At 39.8% G+C, this 22,243-nt stretch overlaps 1 protein-coding gene across 1 annotated transcript in view; it reads left to right on the forward strand.

The window, feature by feature from the left end:
• The window catches only part of LOC131960672 (NLR family CARD domain-containing protein 3-like), a 40,409-nt gene that overhangs the window by 15,429 nt on the left and 2,737 nt on the right, over window positions 1-22,243 (forward strand). Inside the window, exons 2-7 of the mRNA XM_059325933.1 lie at window positions 8,326-8,428; window positions 9,794-10,075; window positions 18,937-19,015; window positions 19,187-19,415; window positions 19,674-21,474; window positions 21,559-21,732. Of these exons, the coding sequence (XP_059181916.1) occupies window positions 8,340-8,428; window positions 9,794-10,075; window positions 18,937-19,015; window positions 19,187-19,415; window positions 19,674-21,474; window positions 21,559-21,732 (2,654 nt within the window). The 5' untranslated portion in view covers window positions 8,326-8,339. The remainder of the gene's footprint in view (window positions 1-8,325; window positions 8,429-9,793; window positions 10,076-18,936; window positions 19,016-19,186; window positions 19,416-19,673; window positions 21,475-21,558; window positions 21,733-22,243) is intronic.

Consider the following 22,243-nt stretch of genomic DNA (forward strand, 5'->3'; position numbering starts at 1 on the left):
ACTACCAGGGGATGAGATGTGAGCTAGACAAGATAATAAGACTGACAACAGCAGCAGTGGCAACAACATGGTAGGAAAAATGATATTACATTTTGTGTTATGAAACAGTTGAGCTAGCTTTAAGCTAGTTGTAAGGTTGTTTTAAGCTACTTCAAAGATATTTGTGCTAGTTTTAAGCTAGTTGTAAGGTTGTTTTAAGCTGTTTCTAAGATATTTGTGCTAGTTTTGAGCTTGTTGTAAAGTAGTTTGATGCTATGTGTGACTCATCTGAGCTTGTAGTAATTTCAGTTAGTTGTAAGGTTGTTTTAAGCTGCTTCTAAGCTATTTGTGCGCTCTGTAAACCAGTTGTGCTAGTTGTACTCTACATTTGAATTAGTCAGGCTTCTACTAAGTTAGGCTGGTTGTAAGCTAGTTTAAGATAGTTGTTAAATAGTTGATCTAGCATTGAACGTTTTTTTTACCATAGAAATCAATGAAGAAAATGTACTGCTGCAACACACAGTTAGCTACTGAAGCTAGGTGAGTTATTTGTAAGTTAGTTTTCTTCGTTGGAAGGAAGTTTTAAGCTACTTTTAGGGTTTTTTTGTGGTATTTTTGTGTTGTAAATTAGTTGAGCTAGATGTAAGTTAATTGAGCTAGTTTTAGGCTTTTTAAACTAGTTTTGGTGTTTTTTTGCTACGAGTGGGTTAGTTGAGCTTATACTAAGTCAAGCTAGTTTAAGCCAGTTATGAGACAGTTAGTTGTTAAATAGTTGAACTAGTTGTAAGATCATTGAGCTAAATGTAAGGGAGTTTTAGATAGTTATAAAATAGCTGAGCTAGCTTTAAGCTAGTTGCAGACAAATGTAATGGTCAGCAATTAGTCTGTGACATCATGGACCTGAAGAATTTTATTCAGGATTCATCCATATTCTCAGGTTTGTATTAAATATTGAATATCCTAAATGTCTTTTCTTCTAACCTTGCTGTAAAAAAGTGTCTTAATTGCAGTAAATGCAGCAATTTACATGGATAGAAACGTTGTAGGTCCAGTTTGGGCAAATACTATCCTGTAGATATAAAGCTGATAAACAGGCCAGCTTCCTAAAAACAAAGTAGGATGCTAGTTAAACTAGTTGTAAGCTAGTTCAGCTAGTTGTAAGCTAATCAAGCTAGTTGTAAGCTAGTTAAGATGGTTAAAATCAACTTAAGCTAATTTTAAGATAAGCGAGCCGGCTGTAAGCTAATTGTAATGATCGACTCCTTCTCAGCTTTTGTTTACCAGAGAAATAAATGAAGCTAATGTGCTGCTGCAGCACACAGTTAGCTAGTGAAGCTTGGTGAGTTTTTAAGGGAGTTTTGGCTACTTCTAGGTCATTTGTGCTTGTTATAAACTAGCTGTGCTCGTTGTTTGTTATGTGTGAGCTAGCAATTGTAGCTGTCAGATTAATGTAGCAGTTTAGCTAGTTTTACTGGTTGTATGCTACGAGTGGGTTAGTTGATCTTATACAGGTTAATCTAGTTTAAGCAAAACAGTTAAGCTAGTTGTTAAATAGTTGAACTAGTTGTAAGTTCAGAGTTTCAGATAGTTATAAAATAGTTGAGCTAGCTTTCAGGTAGTTGCAGACAAATTTAATTGTCAATAATTAATCTGATATCATGGACCTGACGTGGCTTTCCGGAGCTGAGTTCCTGAGGGATGAGCCGTCTTACATAATTTCTATTTTTGCTGAGAGTTGCTCGTGCCAAACAGTGACTGGGAAGCAACAGGTAAATTTACACAATGTAGCAACATGGCAGCTGATTCAACACCATCACGTCAAAAGTATTTCACCCTGAACCAGTAAAGAAGAGGATCAGCTGCAGGATTTTAAAGCGGGACTCAACGTCAGTCACCCACGAACATTTGAAAAGAAGACACTTGGGACTTGTGGATGATGCCGACTCGTCCAGGTGAGATAATTAGCTTCTCAGCAAGCTAACGTCAGCTGTCTATAGACAGAGTTGTTTTGGCTTTTAACCTCTTCCACCTGGGACTCGCCATCAGAGGGTTAAAGCTCTCACCTCGCCTTAAAGACCATTACTTCAACAAACCTTTGATTTAATTTATACTGTTTAATATTTGCACTTTATCTGTACTTAATTTTAAATGGACAAAAACTTGATGGTGAATTATTTTATCTTTTGTATTAGTCATGGCTGAATCAGCAGTTTAGACACATTTTTTAATTAAATCGTCATATTTATTGTCGTTATTGTTAGTCACGGATGTTTAAAAGAACCTCCAACTAAAATTAAAACGTTGAGAGTTAAATAAGAGCTATAAAGTAATTGTGCAGTTAATTATCCGATTTGTCGACAAATCGTTTCAATAATCAATGAGTATTCGACTATGAAGATAGTCGTTAGTTGCAGCAAAAGTACAAAGTAACATTGCATGTGTTTTATTTTGGTATTTTGCAGTTGCAGGTGAAGCCATCAGCTCTCAAGCTTTTGTTTTAAAGGATTTGGAAGTAACAACACTAACAAACTAACGATGTGATCAGGTCAGTGGAGGACCTGCAGATCCTGAGTTCTGTCAGGTAGAAATGACTGTTTTTGTTAATGGAGTCTGGTGGCTTTGATCAGACCACAGACAACTTTCTTCATTTACAATAAATGGGGGAAAAAAACTCTCTAGAAATTTTTTTTTTCCTTTCATGATCTGTTATTTCCCCCGTTAATATTTATTATGAAAACTATTAAAGAGTCTGTCTGTCAGCAAGAAACACTTTTACATCGTTATTGTCCAACCCGTTCTCATTCCCAAAGCGTAATATACCGAAGATTTGTCACACCCCTAGACGTATCATACTGGCGCAAAGGGTACCCTTCCACGTTTGTGTGAAACGCTCTGGGTTCTCAATTGACTCCAATATAAACCCGCTCGCGGCGCTGTGAAGCGCTTAGAGCAGGGGCTTACAGCCGTCTATTCACTTCAATAATATCCCGACCACGGCCCTCCATTACGCTGAATCTGAATGGAGAACCGAGGACCCTGTGCACGGAAGTATTTTTCTCCCTATTTAAAGGATTTCTTTTAATGACATCGTCAACATTTCTCAACACAAACACATCAAAGTCTCACTGATAATTCAACAATAAAATAGCTTCATGTTGTGGCTCTCAGTATCATTTTTTTCTCCTTCGATTCTGAGAAATAAACTTTTATTCGTTTGTTTTACGGCATTCCACTGGCGGACATTTCTCTCATTTTTAGTGAAAAAAAATAAATATTTTGACTTTGTTTCTGCATAAAAATGGATTTTGATTACATTTCTAGCGAGAAATATATGTTTTATGTTCTTAATATTCACTCAGTGAATGTACATAATCACTTTGTGGCGAAGATCTCGCCAGAAAAAGACGATCCGCTGTGTTTTATTTTGAAATCTGTTTTATTTTGTAATCTACCGCGCTCATAGCGGATGTGGTACTATCCTCACGGATGTGCTGTGCGATCTCATTGAATCGCGCTTCACTGTAAATGGCCCCGACTCTGCTCTCCTGTTTTAGTTAAAATATCTTCATTAAACAAACATTGTTGTCTTTTTTTAGCATAGATAATATACATACAGTGTAATTATTTATTAGACAGTGTGTGATATTCGATATATTGGGTAGAAATAGGTTTTCACAGCCCTAACAGGGAAGAACTACAAAACGAGAGGTCTAGGGAGTTGTAGTTTTTTTAATAAAACAGGTTTTTACCTAAAATTGGAAGTTGGAAATACTTAATTAGTGGCTTTCCAGGGGTTTGAGGGGATGTCAATCACATTTTTGGCATCAGAATTTAAATATTGTCTTGTTCAATGGGGGATTTGTTGTTTTTTCAGCATATCCTAAAGCCCCCCCACTCCCACCCCTTAGTGACTATGCTCACATTATAGTCCATGTCAACACCTTTCTATAACAGTAGGCCTCATGTCTGAAACCCTTTTTGTCTCTTAGTTATAATAATTTAAATATGCCCCAGGGTTAAGGTTCAAAGGTCAATATCTCAAAGCAAGAATATTATAGAACCTTGAAATTGATATATGTTACTCTCCAGGCCAAGACCTTTCCGGTGATGTATTTGGTTTAGCTCTATGACAACCCTAACCCTAACCCTTTTTTCACATCTCGCACTCAGAGCACTCAAAGGGCTGTGGGGATCGAAGTCTGTTAGGGCAGATTTCCAAGGTTTGAAAAAAATAAAACTTTGTCATAGAGCTAAACCAAATACATCACCGGAAAGGTCTTGACCTGGAGAGTAACATATATCAATTTCAAGGTTCTATAATATTCTTGCTTTGAGATATTGACCTTTGAACCTTAACCCTGGGGCATATTTAAATTATTATAACTAAGAGACAAAAAGGGTTACAGACATGAGGCCTACTGTTATAGAAAGGTGTTGACATGGACTATAATGTGAGCATAGTCACTAAGGGGTGGGAGTGGGGGGGCTTTAGGATATGCTGAAAAAACAACAAATCCCCCATTGAACAAGACAATATTTAAATTCTGATGCCAAAAATGTGATTGACATCCCCTCAAACCCCTGGAAAGCCACTAATTAAGTATTTCCAACTTCCAATTTTAGGTAAAAACCTGTTTTATTAAAAAAACTACAACTCCCTAGACCTCTCGTTTTGTAGTTCTTCCCTATTAGGGCTGTGAAAACCTATTTCTACCCAATATATCGAATATCACACACTGTCTAATAAATAATTACACTGTATGTATATTATATATGCTAAAAAAAGACAACAATGTTTGTTTAATGAAGATATTTTAACTAAAACAGGAGAGCAGAGTCGGGGCCATTTACAGTGAAGTGCGATTCAATGAGATCGCACAGCACATCCGTGAGGATAGTACCACATCCGCTATGAGCGCGGTAGATTACAAAATAAAACAGATTTCAAAATAAAACACAGCGGATCGTCTTTTTCTGGCGAGATCTTCGCCACAAAGTGATTATGTACATTCACTGAGTGAATATTAAGAACATAAAACATATATTTCTCGCTAGAAATGTAATCAAAATCCATTTTTATGCAGAAACAAAGTCAAAATATTTATTTTTTTTCACTAAAAATGAGAGAAATGTCCGCCAGTGGAATGCCGTAAAACAAACGAATAAAAGTTTATTTCTCAGAATTGAAGGAGAAAAAAATGATACTGAGAGCCACAACATGAAGCTATTTTATTGTTGAATTATCAGTGAGACTTTGATGTGTTTGTGTTGAGAAATGTTGACGATGTCATTAAAAGAAATCCTTAAAATAGGGAGAAAAATACTTCCGTGCACAGGGTCCTCGGTTCTCCATACAGATTGTCGCTGGCAGCGTAATGGAGGGCCGTGGTCGGGATATTATTGAAGTGAATAGACGGCTGTTAGCCTCTGCTCTAAGCGCTTCTCAGCGCCGCGAGCGGGTTTATATTGGAGTCAATTGAGAACCCAGAGCGTTTCACACAAACGTGGAAGGGTACCCTTTGCGCCAGTATGATACGTCTAGGGGTGTGACAAATCTTCAGTATATTACGCTTTGGGAATGAGAACGGGTTGTATTGTCATATTTTCATTCAGATCCATATGAGGCTGATCATTCCTGAGTGTACGGTTTCATATCAGCTACTTCAGTTACAGTCTTTCAGCTGTCCAGACTTGTCTCATAACTTTTCCTCTCTGCTCGACTGGTTTCGTGTGGGACGTCTCTCTCTCTCTCTCTCTCTCTCTCCTCCCCTCCCTCTCTCTCTCTCACCTGTATTTTACCTTTACTTGCTCCTCCTGTTCTGTTCTGTTGTGACGCAGTTGTTTTTCCTCCATGTGAAACTTTCGGTAAGTGACTTTTTTCACTGTTAAACACTTTGAGCTGATCTCAGGTATGTTTGTTTGAGTCCCAGCGTTTTGATAATAATAATTATAATAATTTTAGCTCTGTGTTAACCGCTGTTTATCAGGATCGCCCACTGCTCAGACATCAGCTAACATGCTATCATGCTAACCATTATGGAGCTGATTCAAACTCATATTTATGATGAAACTTCCAATAACACAATACAAGTGTAGCACCACAAGCTGAGCTACCTGTAAGTTAATTGAGCTAATTTTGAACTTGTTGAGTTAGTTTCTAGTTGAGCTGGTTGTAAACCAGTAAGCTGTGAGTCAGTTGTTAACTTGCTGTCTGCTAGTTGTAAAACAGGTGTAACCTAGAGATACTGCTAATTGTAAACTAGTTGTAAGCTAGTTAACTTGTTTGTTAGTTAAATACTTGCTGGGGGATTTTTGTAAACTAGTTGAGCTAGTAGTAAGCTAAATGATGTAGTTGTTTATGAGTTTAGCTAGCTGTAATCTATTGGCAAGCTAGTAAAATAGTTGGACATTGTAAGTTAGTTGTAAACCAGTTGCTAGCTAATTGATTAGCTTGTATCGTTATTGAGCTAATTATAAACCTGCTGAGTTATTTCTAGTGGTTGTAAAGTAGTTATTGAGTGAGTTGTAAACAAGCTGTTGAGTGTAAGCTAATTGTTCAACCAGTTTAACTAGTTATAAGCTAATACTATACTACATACAGTAGTGTTCAAAATAATAGCAGTCCAATGTGACTAACCAGATTAATCCAGGTTTTTAGTATATTTTTTATTGCTACATGGCAAACAAGGTACCAGTAGGTGCAGTAGATTCTCAGAAAACCAACAAGACCCCGCATTCGTGATATGCACGCTCTTAAGGCTGTGCAATTGGGCAATTAGTTGAAAGGGGTGTGTTCAAAAAAATAGCAGTGTGGCATTCAATCAGTGAGGTCATCAATTTTGTGGGAAAAAAACAGGTGTGAATCAGGTGGCCCCTATTTAAGGATGAAGCCAGCATTTGTTGAACATGCATTTCTCTTTGAAAGCCTGAGGAAAATGGGTCGTTCATGACATTGTTCAGAAGAACAGTGTACTTTGATTGAAAAAGTTGATTGGAGAGGGGAAAACTTATAAAGAGGTGCAAAATATTATAGGCTGTTCAGCTAAAATGATCTCCAATGCTTTAAAATGGAGAGCAAAACCAGAGACATGTGGCAGAAAACGGAAGACAGCTATCAAAATGGATGGAAGAATAAGCAGAATGGCAAAGGCTCAGCCAATGATCAGCTCCAGGATGATCAAAGACAGTCTGGAGTTACCTGGAAGTGCTGTGACAGTTAGAAGACGTCTGTGTGAAGCTAATCTATTTACAAGAATCCCCCGCAAAGTCCCTCTGTTAAAAAAAGGCATGTGAGGAAGAGGTTACAATTTGCCAAAGAACACATCAACTGGCCTAAAGAGAAATTGAGGAACATTTTGTCGACTGATGAGCGTAAAATTGTTCTTTTTGGGTCCAAGGGCCGCAGACAGTTTGTGAGACGAGCCCCAAACTGTGAATTCAAGCCACAGTACACAGTGAAGACAGTGAAGCATCATGATATGGGCATGTTCCTCCTACTATGGTGTTGGGCCTATTTATCACATACCAGGGATCATGGATCAGTTTGCATATGTCAAAATACTTGAAGAGGTATGCCTTATGCTGAAGAGGACATGCCCTTGAAATTGGTGTTTCAACAAGACAATGAGCCCAAACACACTAGTAAACCAGCAAAACCTTGGTTCCAAACCAACAACATTGATGTTATGGAGTGGCCAGCCCAATCCCCGGACCTTAATCCAATTGAGAACTTGTGGGGTGACATCAAAAATGCTGTTTCTGAAGCAAAACCAAGAAATGTAAATGAATTGTGGAATGTTGTTAGAGAATCTTGGAGTGGAATAACAGCTGGAAGGTGTCAAAAGTTGGTTGACTCCATCCACACAGATGTGAAGCAGTTATAAAAACCTGTGGTCATACAACTAAATATTAGTTTAGTGATTCACAGGATTGCTAAATCCTAGAAACAAAAAAGTTTGTACAAAATAGTTTTGAGTTTGTAAAGTCAACGGCAGACACTGCTATATTTTTGAAAACACCCCTTTCAACTAATTGCCCAATTGCACAGCCTTAAGAGCGTACATATCACGAATGCTGGGTCTTGTTGGTTTTCTGAGAATCTACTGCACCTAATGGTACCTTGTTTGCCATGTAGCAATAACACTTTGAACACTACTGTATGCTATTTGTAAGCTAACTGAGGTTATAGTTAACTAGTTGAATTAGTTGTAACCACTTCCATATCTGTGTTTCCTTCACAGCTGTAGATACAAAAACTCCGTGACTGTGAAATATTGTTGTTGTTGTTGTTTTCGTTGTTGTTGTTGTTGTTGTTGTTGCAGTGACAGGGTGAATCTCTCCCTGCAGGTGTGGACTCTGCTATGGATCAGTGTGAGGACAGAGAGGAGGGAGACCCTCCCTCTGAAACTACTCTGTGTGAGGAACATGACAGCCAGACCAAAGCTCAGAGGTGAGATGAGGATCTCTAAGTGTCCAGGGGCCTCATGTATCAACGCTGCGTATGCACAAAAACATTGCGTACGCTGTTTTTTCCGCAGACGCCACATGTATGAAAAGTAAACTTGCCGTGAGAATGTGCGGACCGCTCCGCAACCTTTCGAGGTGCCGTGAGAATGTGTGGTGGCACCGCAAACGTTTGTTTGGCAGAAACTACTGTCTTTTATGCTCTATTTAAAACGTGTTTCATGTCTAAACTCATACTAAACACAACTGACATTATTTTTATAGTTTATAGCTCTCGGAAAATGGAGGGAAAATGCCGTTTTCCGTGCCGTAGTGCTGCTTACTTGTGCAATGATAGTATGTTGAAGTCTATATGTTTTGATGTTAAGATTGTATATTTTCTTAAATCTATACATTCTGCTATATACCGAATTTCCCTCCGGAGATCAATAAAGGTCTTGTGATTCTGATTATGGAGTGCATACATTTTTCACAGTTACCCGGCCTTAATTACTGTGTCGCCGACCGTTTCCCCTTTGGTTTAACATGGATTATTATTATTATTATGGAGATGTTAATGCTGCAGGTGCACAGCGATCCATGACGCACAGATCACTCTCCCCGGAGAAAAAACATGTGAGGGAAATCCTTCCAGAATAAGTCAGGTGTGGTGCATATTTGATCCCGTATGTGATGTTTAATTGGGACAACAAGTTAAGTGTGGCTTATAAACTGATGCATAAACATGATTTGGGCACGCATTACGCACTGGCAGCTCTAACGGCTCTGATTAAATTCCATAACGGTGGCGTTTAGAAAGAGCGCGTGTTGAGGGACCCTTCTGCCATGGTGCAGGTCTCTGATCCGGCTGCGTTAACAACCTCGTTGCTGATCCCAGGGCTGAGGCACCAAAAAGCTCATTTTCCTGCCTCCACCTCAGAGATCACGATGTCCACCTCGCGCGCAGTGGCAGTAAGTTGATTTGCCTTTTTTTTTATAATCAGCAGGCATGCCTGCGATTTATAGTCATTTGCATGTCATCTGTGTATTCATTTTCGGGGGGAGCCGGGGCATGGTTGGTGGCTCGTGCATGTGCGCTCAGTTCCACGCTGGTTGGGATGTATCAAGGAAAGGTGCGCTGAACCTGGCGTAAGCACAGTTTGATACATGTGGAGGTGAGTTTGCGTAGGTACTTTTCTAGTTTTGGGAGTACGCCATCTTTCAGTATGAAAGCTGCGCACTCTTTGATACATGAGGCCCCAGGACTCTTCTCCGTATAAAATAAAACTGATTAGTCAACTAAAATTAGTACGAATCTTTGATCTGATTACATTTGTATGAGCATTATTATCCACTCTCTTATTTTCATCAGAGTTCAGCAGGAGAGTCCTGAACCTGAACCTGAACCCAGCTGTCTGTCCATGAAGAGTGACCGGTCTATGGATCAGCCTTTCACCTTTAAAGTTGGACAACCTGGATCTGGACCTGAACCCAGCTGTGTGTCCATGAAGAGTGACCGGTCTATGGATCAACCTTTTACCTTTAAAGTTGGACAGCCTGGATTTGGACCTGAACCCAGCTGTGTGTCCATGAAGAGTGACTGGTCTATGGATCGCCCTATTGCCTTTAAAGTTGGACAAGCTGCTGATGGAAGGTAAGAATTTACAACTGAAATTTGTTGATATCTGAGTCATTCAGTGGTAAAACATTAAATTTTTTATCAAATGCAGGAAACTCTTAAACTTAATTTAAAATGTTTATTGTATGAATTATCTGTACTAACAAAGTCATCACTGCAGGCCTATGGTTAGACACAGCCATTGTTGTATGAGTCACAATTAGGTCTCATGTCCAGCTCCTACACTTTGTGATGCAAGCCCTACACAGCCTTCATCAAATGTAATGACAGTTTAAAACAGTAAGTAACAGGTCATATCGCACATTTTGACACTCTTAAGATAATGGCATAAGTTTTTATTTTTTTTCAGAAAACACAAAAAAAACTGATCCACAGTTTGAATATATGATATTTAGCCAAAAAAATGTTGCCAAAAATTTCTTATGCCTTTGTTTTAGGAAGACATTTGCAGAAATAAATGCTTTGAAAAATTAAATAAGCTGACTAAGATTTAAAGAAACAAAACAAAATCATGAATCATTTGTGACCAAAACATCTTGACTCGCATTGCTGAGCCGCATCTCAGATTACTCTTCAGGTTCAAATTTTCTGATGATGAACACCATCTACTGTTATCCCGCTGTCTCCCCCGAAAAATCCACTGCCCACAACCCGCAGTTCTCTAAATAAGGGTGCAGAATTAAAAGGGGTTAACTATGGAAGAATTATCCTATCTTTATTCAAGAGCGTAGATTTTCAGTTTGAGAGCATAATTTGTCTTTCTCGTGCTCAGATTTGTTCTCCTCATGCTCACATTTTGCACTCGCACTCAGATTTCTGCTGCTTTCTTTCAAAATGTGTGCGTGCACTTTAAAATCACATGCTTGTGCTCACATTTCTTCTTCTTGGACACAAACATTTTGCTCGCACTCAAATATGTCCTGTGCGCACTCAAATCTAAAGTCTACGCGCTCAGATCTCAACTCTGCGCTCTCAAAACTTTTGTGCTCGCACCCAGAACACGCACGTCCTCTCAGGTTGAGGTGTCTGCTCAGACTGAACGATGTCCCGCCCTGCGCTTAAACTAGTGTGTTTCACCAGCCAGTAGGGAGACAGCTAGATTGTGGTCCGGTCTTAGGTGCGTTCCCTCGGCTTTTTGAGCGCTCCGTCGGGGCGGGTATATGGTCTGTTTGTAAAACTGCTTCTCTCTTAAAATACACCAATTTACCATATTAGCCAGCTATTTGAATCGTCACCAATTTAAAACGCGGCATATTTATGTAGAATTAATCTTAAGTAGTCCTAAAAAGAGTTATGGTAGTTTAGATTTTTTTTTTTCTATTCTGGGCCAGCAAGGCCTTCTCTGCTGGCCTAACATAACCAGAAATCATGATCATAATTATGATAAAGGTTAATTTAATTTTTAATTTTCTTTCCCTAAATATCTAAAAGTATTCATATTCTATTCATGTCATATTATGCTCCTTCCAGTGCTGTTGTTTTTAGGTTAGAGTTTTTATCCAATCAGAATTCAGCTATCTTATGTTGCCAGGCTGTATGAAATCTGCCCGGGCCTTCAGAATCAACAATGCGGGCGTCTGTGCACTGTAAGTGAACGGGCAAATACAGTTGATAGGTAGTTGCGATAGCCAATCAGATCACGAGTTGTGTCAGTAAGGCCCTCTAGCTGGCCTCACGTTGAACGTGACATTTACGCGTCCTGTGATTGGATATGGATACTTACTAGTTTGAGCCACGGCAGTGCTTTGCAGATCAACAGAGTCACGGTATGTATGTTAACGGTATGTAAATAATCTGGCGCATTGGCGCAGCTGTGTTGTTGTACTCAAAGCAACAGGTCACAGAAAGTCGTGATACGTCACATTTTGACATGAAAAAGTTTTTTTACAAAGAGACTTGTTTATTGTGTCGCTGTCGCCAAAGTATGGCCGTCTTGTTAGTATCTTTCTGATATTAAACTGCGATTTTGCAATGTATTGTACAATCTTGTTAAAGCTTGCATATTCTTTGTGGACTCATTTAATAAAACTTTTTGGAAAGATAATTTTAAAGACCCTTTTATTTTTACATTTTGACAGTAGCATATCAGATATGTTTTAATTGCTGATGCGGTATTGTTGATTTTTTAAAATGCGCCGGATAATAGCCCATTTTGTAAACAACTGAGGTGATGCAATGCCTAGTAGTGCTTAAGTGTGTTTCTAACTACTCTCCAGTCCTGGTGTTATAAATGCTGGCAAAATTAAAGGTATTTATTGACTAAGTTGGACATCACTGAAGGCCTAAGTGTGAAATGCACCGCCCGCCACTATCTGAACTTCAGTTTACATCTTGGAATGTAAGAGGTTTAAACAAACTTGTCAAGCTAAAAGAGGTTATGAGTAGGATCAAACATTTAAAGCTAAAATAATTTTTATTCAGGAGACGCATTTGACCCCTGAAGATGTAATCAAAGTGAGGAGGAGGTGGCCTGGTCGAGTATTCTCAGCTTCTTTCAGTTCACACTCACGTGGAGTAATTACATTGATACACAATTCTGTGCCTTTTCACCTTATTAGTGTGGATGAAGATCGATTAGGCAGATACCTCATTATTCAGTGTGAAATTCTCTCAGTTCGATTAAATCTGGTTAATATATATGGGCCCAATGAAGATAATCCGTCTTTTTTTGGACACCTGTTTTTGTCCTCGGCCACTTTACCTGGCAACTTTATCATAGGTGGGGACTTAAATTGCGCTCTACAGCCTGGAATGGATAGATCTACTGGAATCGATGTTTCCCATAATCAGACAAGAAAGGAGCTGCTACAGTATATGAAAGAATTTAATTTAATTGACATTTGGAGAGAGAACCATCCTGACCAACTAACTTTCTCTTGTTACTCTAGTACATGTCAGACATTCTCCAGAATCGATTATTATTTGGTTTCTGCCGCCTTGGTATCTACAATCTCACGATCCTGGTATGATAGCATTATAATTTCAGATCATGCTTCGGTTTCATTTATCCTGAACATGCCCCAATCTTTGAATTACTCCCCAAGGTGGCGTCTTCAGGCATTTTGGCTTAATTTAGAGTTTATTGGAACACAAATTGATTATTATTTTGAAATTAATACAAATCAGACATCAGCTGCTATACGTTGGGAGGCTTTTAAGGCCTTTTTGAGGGGCCAGATGATTAGCTTCACAAGCTTTAAACACAAGCAATTTAGATTGGAGATGGAACAACTGGAAAAAAAGATAAAGGATACTGAAACAAACTACTTTGCAAATCCTTCTCAACACTTATTTGTGGAACTTAATGAGCTAAGAGCTAAATACAATGTTTTATCTACAAATAAGGCAACTAAAAACTTGATGAAACTGAAGCAGTCCTATTACGAACAGGGTGAGAAAGCTAGTAAGCTCCTAGCTTGGCGTATTAAACAGATGGAAACTGAAAGGGCAATAAATGCAATACAAACAGATGAAGGCTTGGTAACTAGTGACCCTAAAGAAATTAATAAGACTTTTTCAAGCTTCTATGAAAATTTATACCGTTCTGATTATTCAACCTCAGCTTTTCAAAAACAAAAGGATTTTCTTGATTTATTACACTTTTTCCCCTTAAAGGAAGACTCTCAGGCTGCTCTAGAGCTAGACCTAGTGGCCGAAGAATTGTCTGCGGCTATATGTAGCATGAAGGGGGGTAAAACCCCTGGACCGGACAGGATTCCCATCAAGATATATAAAACCTTTAGAACTAAACTAATACCACCTTTACTTGATATGCATCGTGAGTCTTTAGTTAGCGGATCCCTTCCTCCTTCTCTCAATACAGCGGTAATTACTTTGTTGTTGAAGACACCCACTCGCTGTGGATCTTACAGACCACTTTCATTGCTTAATAATGATCTCAAAATTCTTTGTAAAGTATTGGCTAGGCGGCTTGAACCGAACTTGCCGGAAATAATTCACTCTGACCAGAATGGCTTTGTGCAGGGAAGGCAGGGCTTTCACAATATCCGTAGAGTACTTAATATAGTGTTTAACAAATCTGGCTGTACGGACACTGCCATTCTGTCATTGGATGCAGAGAAGGCCTTTGACAGGGTGGAGTGGCTGTATTTATTCGAGACTCTGCAAAGGTTTGGTATAGGGGGTACATTTCTTGGCTGGATTCGACTTCTTTATGCTGCTCCACAGGCCGTAGTTTTAACAAACGGATTACTTTCAACACCTTTTAAACTACACCAGGGGACAAGACAGGGTTGTCCCCTGTCGCCCCTGTTATTTACCCTTGCTATCGAGCCACTTGCTATGGCGATTCGAAAAAGCACGACCTGAATGGAATAAAGATAGGAGATATCGAACATCGCATAGCTTTATATGCAGATGATGTAATTCTGTTTTGTTCTAACTTGAAACAGACACTACCTACTTTACTTTCTCTCACAAACACTTTTGTGGTCTTTGCAGGTTACAAAATAAATAGCACCAAATCAGTAATATTATTTATGAATGAAAATGAGAGAATCAACCCTCCAATTCATACTTCTTTTATGGTTTCATTGAAAGGCTTTGTGTATTTGGGTGTGATGATCACTCCTACCATTGACAAAATTGTCCCAGTGAACTACAATCCCTTAACAGATAGAGTTACAGAGCTCATAAACAGGTGGACGAGATTACCTATGTCTATGATCGGCCGCATCAATGTTTTGAAAATGTCAATTTTACCCAAGTATTTGTATCTCTTCCAATCTATTCCACTTGCTCCCCCACTTTCTTTTTTCCGGTCACTTGAAAAGCTCTTCGCCTCTTTCATTTGGAACAACAGGCGTCCCAGGCTTAGGCTTACATTGTTTTATCTACCATACGATAGAGGTGGATTACAGCTGCCAAATCTTATGTGGTATTACTGGGCAGCTCAAATCAGAGCAGGAATATTTTATTTTGTGAAGGACCATCCCCCAGCCTGGGTTTTATTAGAATCTCACTCAATTAATATTCCTTTGAATTTGTATTTATATTCAGCCAACAAAAACAAATTAGTCAAACAGACCAAAAACCCCTTCCTCAAAAATACAGTATAGTAATGATTTGGCACAGTGCTTTGGAATACTTGGGAGAGACTTCCAAGTTATCACAGTTTTCTCCTATCTTTGGTAATGACGAGTTTCAGCCGGGAAGAGCAGACAGTGGGTTTAAAATCTGGTAATCTCGAGGCGTAGCTAAAATAGCTGACCTCTTTAAAGACAATCATACTTTCATGTCTTTCGAAGAACTTAAGGCCAGGTATGAAATGCCCTCAAAACACTTCTTTAAATACCTTCAATTGAGAAGTTTCATACTGTCTAGGCAATGTAATAGGTTGAAACTTCCCCGACTATCTACTCTTGAAGATTTTTCAATGAGATTTTCAGACTCCAAGGGGCAGGTGTCCTTTCTTTACAACTTGTTTGTAAGTAAATCCAAAGAGTCATCACAAAACATATTACAATCATGGAGATCCGATGTGCAAGAAAATCTAACAGAGGAAGAATGGGGTAGAGCTTGTTTAACAGCTCAAACTCAAACAGTGAATACAAACTCTAAATTATTACAATACAAATGGATAAGCAGACAGTATATAACCCCAAGTAAGCTGCACCTTTTCAACCCAAATATTCCAGATACTTGCATTAAATGCAAGCAACAAATAGGTTCTTTATTCCATTGCATGTGGGAATGCCCTCTTATACTTTCTTTTTGGGGAAAAGTGTTGAACCTGGCCAGTCGAATCATCGAAAAAGAAATACCTCTCAAACAAAAATTATGTTTACTGAATATTTACCCGGACAATTTTGTGACCTCCAAAAATGAACAATCCTTACTCAATATTTGTTTTCTGGAAGCTAAAAGATGTATAGCCTGCACATGGAAAAGGGATAAACCTTGTACTACTTCACAGTGGCTAACAGGGATGTCTTTCTACTTGGCTTTAGAAAAAATAAGCTACACCTCGGAAAAACAAGCTTGACAAGTTTTGGAAAATCTGGAAGGTTTTCTGTAATTTCCTTGAGAAAAATTATATTGAAGTAGATGGCTGGAATGATGAGCTGAACTGAAGATTTATTTATCTTTTTAATTTATCTTGATTTAGCATACACATTTAGAGCTTTACGGACATGTATATGTATCTGTGTGTGTGTGTATAGATATATGTATATATTTATTAACTTATTTTTTTATTTTTTTATTTTGTGGTTATAAAGGCCCCCCCTTTTTTCTCTCTCTCTCTCTCTTTCTTTCCCCAACTATTTATTTTTATTTTTATTTATTTATTTATTTATTTTTTATCATAATTATTGCTATCATTATTGTTATTATTTTTTCTTGTATGTGTCTTCTTGTTCTATGTTGTTCACCATTTGTAAATTAACAAAATGTGCAATAAACATATGTTTTTAAAAAAAAGTTATACCCGTCTGAAGTGTCAGTGTCAAGACATTGTCCAGGAAGTGATTCAACTCACTGAAGTTAAGGATGACCTCACTTATATTACCAGTAACCAATGTGAATTCAGGACACTTTGTGAGGTATAAAACCTACAAACATGTGATTAGTAAACGACCAGCTGTACTTCCTGATGCACAGCTGCAGGTCTTACTGCAGATCTATGTCATAGTTGTTACAATTATTTCTTTGCAAAGATCATTTTCTGCAATCGATCTTTTTGAGGTGCTCATCCCCTACCAACACCAGGAAGTATCTGTTTGAAGGTCTGTCTTCTTCTTTCCTCAGTGAACAAGCAGATTGGGTAGCTAAACTTCCTGCCGCCAGCTGTCCCTCCAGTCATCACCAACCTGTTGTTTATCTCCAAGTCTGTCTTCAGGCATCACTGGCTAAACCAGACTTGATGGTTTGAGATATACCCAGCTATGCACTTTAACACATCAGTGATGTGATCTGGTGTTTTTGGAGGTTTAAGTTCTCTTCATGGTGGACTCCATCTCCCAGGTGACCCAGCCTACCTTGATCAGACCCCTGTTGTGTAAAATTTTTGTGGACCAAGCCTGGGCCAGATGAGGGCACTGGTTCACTAATACAGCAACACATGCACCAATTATTTTCCCGAAGATACAATTGCAGGGGTAAAAGGTACCCAGGAGATGATCAGAGTTTGATGCAGTAGAGTTTATTCTCATACAGAAGACATCAACCAGAGTCAATTGTCCAGACCAGGATTGACTAAAGAATTCTCTGTTGGGCTTTACTTTATGTACCATACAGACTCCTCCTTCACAATTCCTCATTGGTGGAGTACTTGTTGCTCACTCTTCCAAAAAAGAACAAGAAGGATAGTTTGGGCAGCCCAAGAGGACGGTGTGGTAAAATACAGACGTAGTAAGTTTGGGCAAACAATCTTCTGGAAAAGTCCTACTACTACTAGTCCTACAGTACTACTCAACTAACTTCTAAACATGAACTTGAGAGATTGAAGCAAACCAAACTTGCAATCCTGAGTAATCATATTACCTTATTTCTAATACACCAGTTACATATTGTGAAATGTTAAAATTTTGTACCATATTTCTGTATTGTATTGTGTTTGACCGTAGTGCTTGCTGAAGCATTGTACAAACCTCATCAGGTCAGTAATATGTAATAACCTGCTCAGGGACTACAGACTAAATTAGCTCATTAGTTCACTCTTCTGCACCCTTTTATAGAGAACTGCAGGTTGTGGGCAGTGAATTTTTAGGGGGAGACAGCAGGAAAACAGTAGATGGTGTTTATCATCAGAAAGCTTGAACCTGAAGACTAATCTGAGATGCGGCTCAGCAATGCGAGTCAAGATGTTTTGGTCATAAATGATTCATGATTTTGTTTTGTTTTTTGGCTAAATATGACATATTCAAAATTTGGATCAGTTTTTTGTGTTTTCTGGAAAAAAAAACATAGGTAAACATTGGTGTCATTTCTACTTATCCCTATTGGCCATTCAGATGCCTGGCTACGAGCTTTATTTCCTTCATAATACTCTTGCTTGAAAACCTCTCAAAACCTTCTCCAAGTGACACCGATATTTCTGATGGGGCCTGCATGTGTTTTTTTGAAAAACGATCATTAATCAGTTCTCACTTGGCAAAGCATCAAAAAAATCATTGCCCAGTACTTTCTCCGGCCCTTACCCAGCTTCATTAAATAATCACTGCTCCATCCTTCCTCTGGCTCTTATCTAACTTCATCAAAGGACCATGTGCTTCTCTACCGGCCATGGCTGCCCATGCCCATTATAACTGTGTGATTAATCATGCATAGAGGCCTAGCTTTTAGCTGGACCTATCCTTTTGCTGTAACTATGGCTATAACTGTGGGATTAATCACCCATAAAGGCTTACCCTACAGTTGGCCCCATCCTTGTGATGTGACTATGTGATGTATAACATGTCGTGATTAAACACAAACATTACTATAGGCCCCAGTTTTTCCTTCCACACTCCATAGATCATTCCTTCTGGTCAGTCGTATCTGGATCTTTCAGCAGCCTCTGATGTGATCCTGATGACTTGGTGATGCTCAGCAGTGTGACTGCTTTGCAGAACAATCAGACTCGGCATCTGACTTCCACAGTTAGAGTAACAGACACTGTTCTAACATTTGCTTACATATGGTTCTCTTTCTGTCCGACCCAGGTTACAGTCTGCTCAAACATGATCACCTGCTTTAAAGCTTCTGCCAGAAGGACGCCATCAGGCTTTAGTAATGTTTACGTGAAAATGCTTTTATACCACTCGCTCCTCCTCCTGAGCAACTTTTCTGTCATTGTGTCATCTTAGAACTCATTTAGATAGATGTTTGCATTTTTATGTTATAAATTGTCCCTAAACTTTATGTTTTCTCTGCAGAGTTCAGCAGGAGAGCTCAGGGGGCCTCAGTGGTCAGTCTGCCCCACAGCATCAAACAGATCTGGACTCCATATTTATGGTGTGTACATGTACAAACAAACCTTTCACTATAAACTACAGATGAATGCTGAACTACCATTCAGGTCCTAAAAGTCTAATGCTGCTCTGTTTGGACCAGCAGGCCTTCAGACTGACAGATGAATCATATGTGAGCTTTTAACTAAATGTTTAGTTTATCATTCTGTTACAGTTGCTGGAGGAGAACATCGTCACTTTTGTGAAGAACGAGCTGAAGAAGATCCAGAAGGTTCTGAGTCCAGATTACCCAGAATGCCTGGAGAGTCAGAGGGAGGATGATGAGGTGTTGGAGGATGAGGATGAGGAGCAGAGGAGGAGCAGCAGAGAGGAGTTTCTGAAGATCACACTTCACTTCCTTAGAAGAATGAAGCAGGAGGAGATGGCTGACTGTCTGGAGAGCAGTAAGTGGATTTCTTTAAAGTTTAACATGATGAAAGATGAAATGGAGGCAACATGGGCATCGTTTACATTTTCACTCTCTGAAGTAAATATGCTGCACACATCTGCATCACACATCAAATCAGAAGCTGTTTGTCCTCAACTGGTGAGCTGAATGAAACGGATGGAGGAGCAAAAATTACACAGACACAATTAAATGTTTCGATTCTCTGATTTTCTCTAGGATTCTCTCGCTGATTTAATTTAATTTGTTCATTCAGGAACTCATGCTCTAGTGTGCCGAGGTAAACTGCAGTCTAACCTGAAGAAGAAGTTCCAGTGTGTGTTTGAGGGGATCTCTAAAGCAGGAAACCCAACCCTTCTGAATCAGATCTACACAGAGCTCTACATCACAGAGGGAGGGACTGCAGAGGTCAATGATGAACATGAGGTCAGACAGATTGAAACAGCATCCAGGAAACCAGACAGACCAGAAACAACGATCAGACAAGAAGACATCTTTAAAGCCTCCCCTGGAAGAGATGAACCAATCAGAACAGTGCTGACAAAGGGAGTGGCTGGCATTGGGAAAACAGTCTTAACACAGAAGTTCACTCTGGACTGGGCTGAAGACAAAACCAACCAGGACATCCACTTCACATTTCCATTCACTTTCAGAGAGCTGAATGTGCTGAAAGAGAAAAAGTTCAGCTTGGTGGAACTTGTTCATCACTTCTTTCCTGAAACCAAAGAAGCAGGAATCTGCAAGTTTGAAGAGCTCCACGTTGTGTTCATCTTTGACGGTCTGGATGAGTGTCGACTTCCTCTGGACTTCCACAACACTGAGGTCCTGACTGATGTCACAGAGTCCACCTCAGTGGATGTGCTGCTGACAAACCTCATTAGGGGGAAACTGCTTCCCTCTGCTCGCCTCTGGATAACCACACGACCGGCAGCAGCCAATCAGATCCCTGCTTACTGTGTTGATTTGGTGACAGAGGTCAGAGGGTTCACTGACCCACAGAAGGAGGAGTACTTCAGGAAGAGATTCAGAGAAGAGGAGCAGGCCGGCAGAATCATCTCCCACATCAAGACATCACGAAGCCTCCACATCATGTGCCACATCCCAGTCTTCTGCTGGATCTCTGCTACAGTTCTGGATCTGTTGAAAACCAGAGAGGGAGGAGAGCTGCCCAAGACCCTGACTGAGATGTACATCCACTTCCTGGTGGTTCAGTCCAAAGTGAAGAACATCAAGTATGATGGAGGAGCTGAGACAGATCCACACTGGAGTAGAAAAAGCAGAAAGATGATTAAGTCTCTGGGAAAACTGGCTTTTGATCAGCTGCAGAAAGGAAACCTGATCTTCTATGACTCAGACCTGACAGAGTGTGGCATCGATATCAGAGCAGCCTCAGTGTACTCAGGAGTGTTCACACAGGTCTTTAGGGAGGAGAGAGGACTGTACCAGGACAGGGTGTTCTGCTTCGTCCATCTGAGTGTTCAGGAGTTTCTGGCTGCTCTTCATGTCCATCTGACCTTCATCAAGTCTGGAGTCAATCTGATGACAGAAGAACAAACAACCTTTTGCCGATGGTTCCGACATAGAAGCAAACCTGAACCAATAAGTTTCTACCAGAGTGCTGTGGACAAGGCCTTGCAGAGTCCAAACGGACACCTGGACTTGTTCCTTCGCTTCCTCCTTGGTCTTTCTCTACAGACCAATCAGTCTCTCCTGAGAGGCCTGCTGACACAGGAAGGAAGTAGCTCAACGACCAATCAGGAAACAGTCGAAAACATCAAGAAGAAGATCAGTAAGGATCGTTCTCCAGAGAGAAGCATCAACCTGTTCCACTGTCTGAATGAACTGAATGATCGTTCTCTAGTGGAAGAGCTCCAACAGTCCCTGAGATCAGGAAGTCTCTCCACAGATAAACTGTCTCCTGCTCAGTGGTCAGCTCTGGTCTTCATCTTACTGTCATCAGGATCAGATCTGGACGTGTTTGACCTGAAGAAATACTCTGCTTCAGAGGAGGCTCTTCTGAGGCTGCTGCCAGTGGTCAAAGCCTCCAACAAAGCTCTGTAGGTGCTCACATCACTATCCAGATTAAATGTCGTATCCATTGTTTGTCTTTGTTCTCTCATGTTTTGCTGATTCCTCTCCAGGCTGAGTGGCTGTAACCTCTCAGAGAGAAGCTGTGAAGCTCTGTCCTCAGTCCTCGGCTCTCAGTCCTCTACTCTGAGAGACCTGGACCTGAGTGACAACAACCTGCAGGATTCAAGAGTGGAACATTTTTCTGCTGGACTGAAGAGTCCACACTGCAGACTGGAAACTCTCAGGTCAGAATTAAACTGTTTTTAGAAGTAAACCAACTATGTTAACAGCTGTCTGCTTTTGAGCTCCATTAGTGTCTTAAACCGTTACAGTTAAGCTAAGTTAGTTAGCTAAGAAATGCCTTTATTTTAGAGAGTTTATTCTGACCGTGTGTGTGTGTGTGTGTGTGTGTGTGTGTGTGTGTGTGTGTGTGTGTGTGTTTGTGTAGTCTGTCAGGCTGTATGATCTCAGAGGAAGGTTGTGCTTCTCTGGCCTCAGTCCTCAGCTCGCAGTCGTCTCGTCTGAGAGACCTGGACCTGAGTAACAACGACCTGCAGGATTCAGGAATGAGGCGTTTTTCTGCTGGACTGAAGAGTCCACACTGCAGACTGGAAACTCTCAGGTCAGAATTAATAGTTAATTAACCAAAAAACATTTGCTCCAGTAGTGTCTGAGAGCACTAAAATAATGAACATCTAGCAAGGAAATACTTTTTTTAGAGAGTTTTTGCTGACCGTGTGTGTGTGTGTGTCTGTG

This window comes from Centropristis striata, chromosome 22 (assembly GCF_030273125.1).
Source record: "Centropristis striata isolate RG_2023a ecotype Rhode Island chromosome 22, C.striata_1.0, whole genome shotgun sequence".
Taxonomy (NCBI): Eukaryota; Metazoa; Chordata; class Actinopteri; order Perciformes; family Serranidae; genus Centropristis; species Centropristis striata.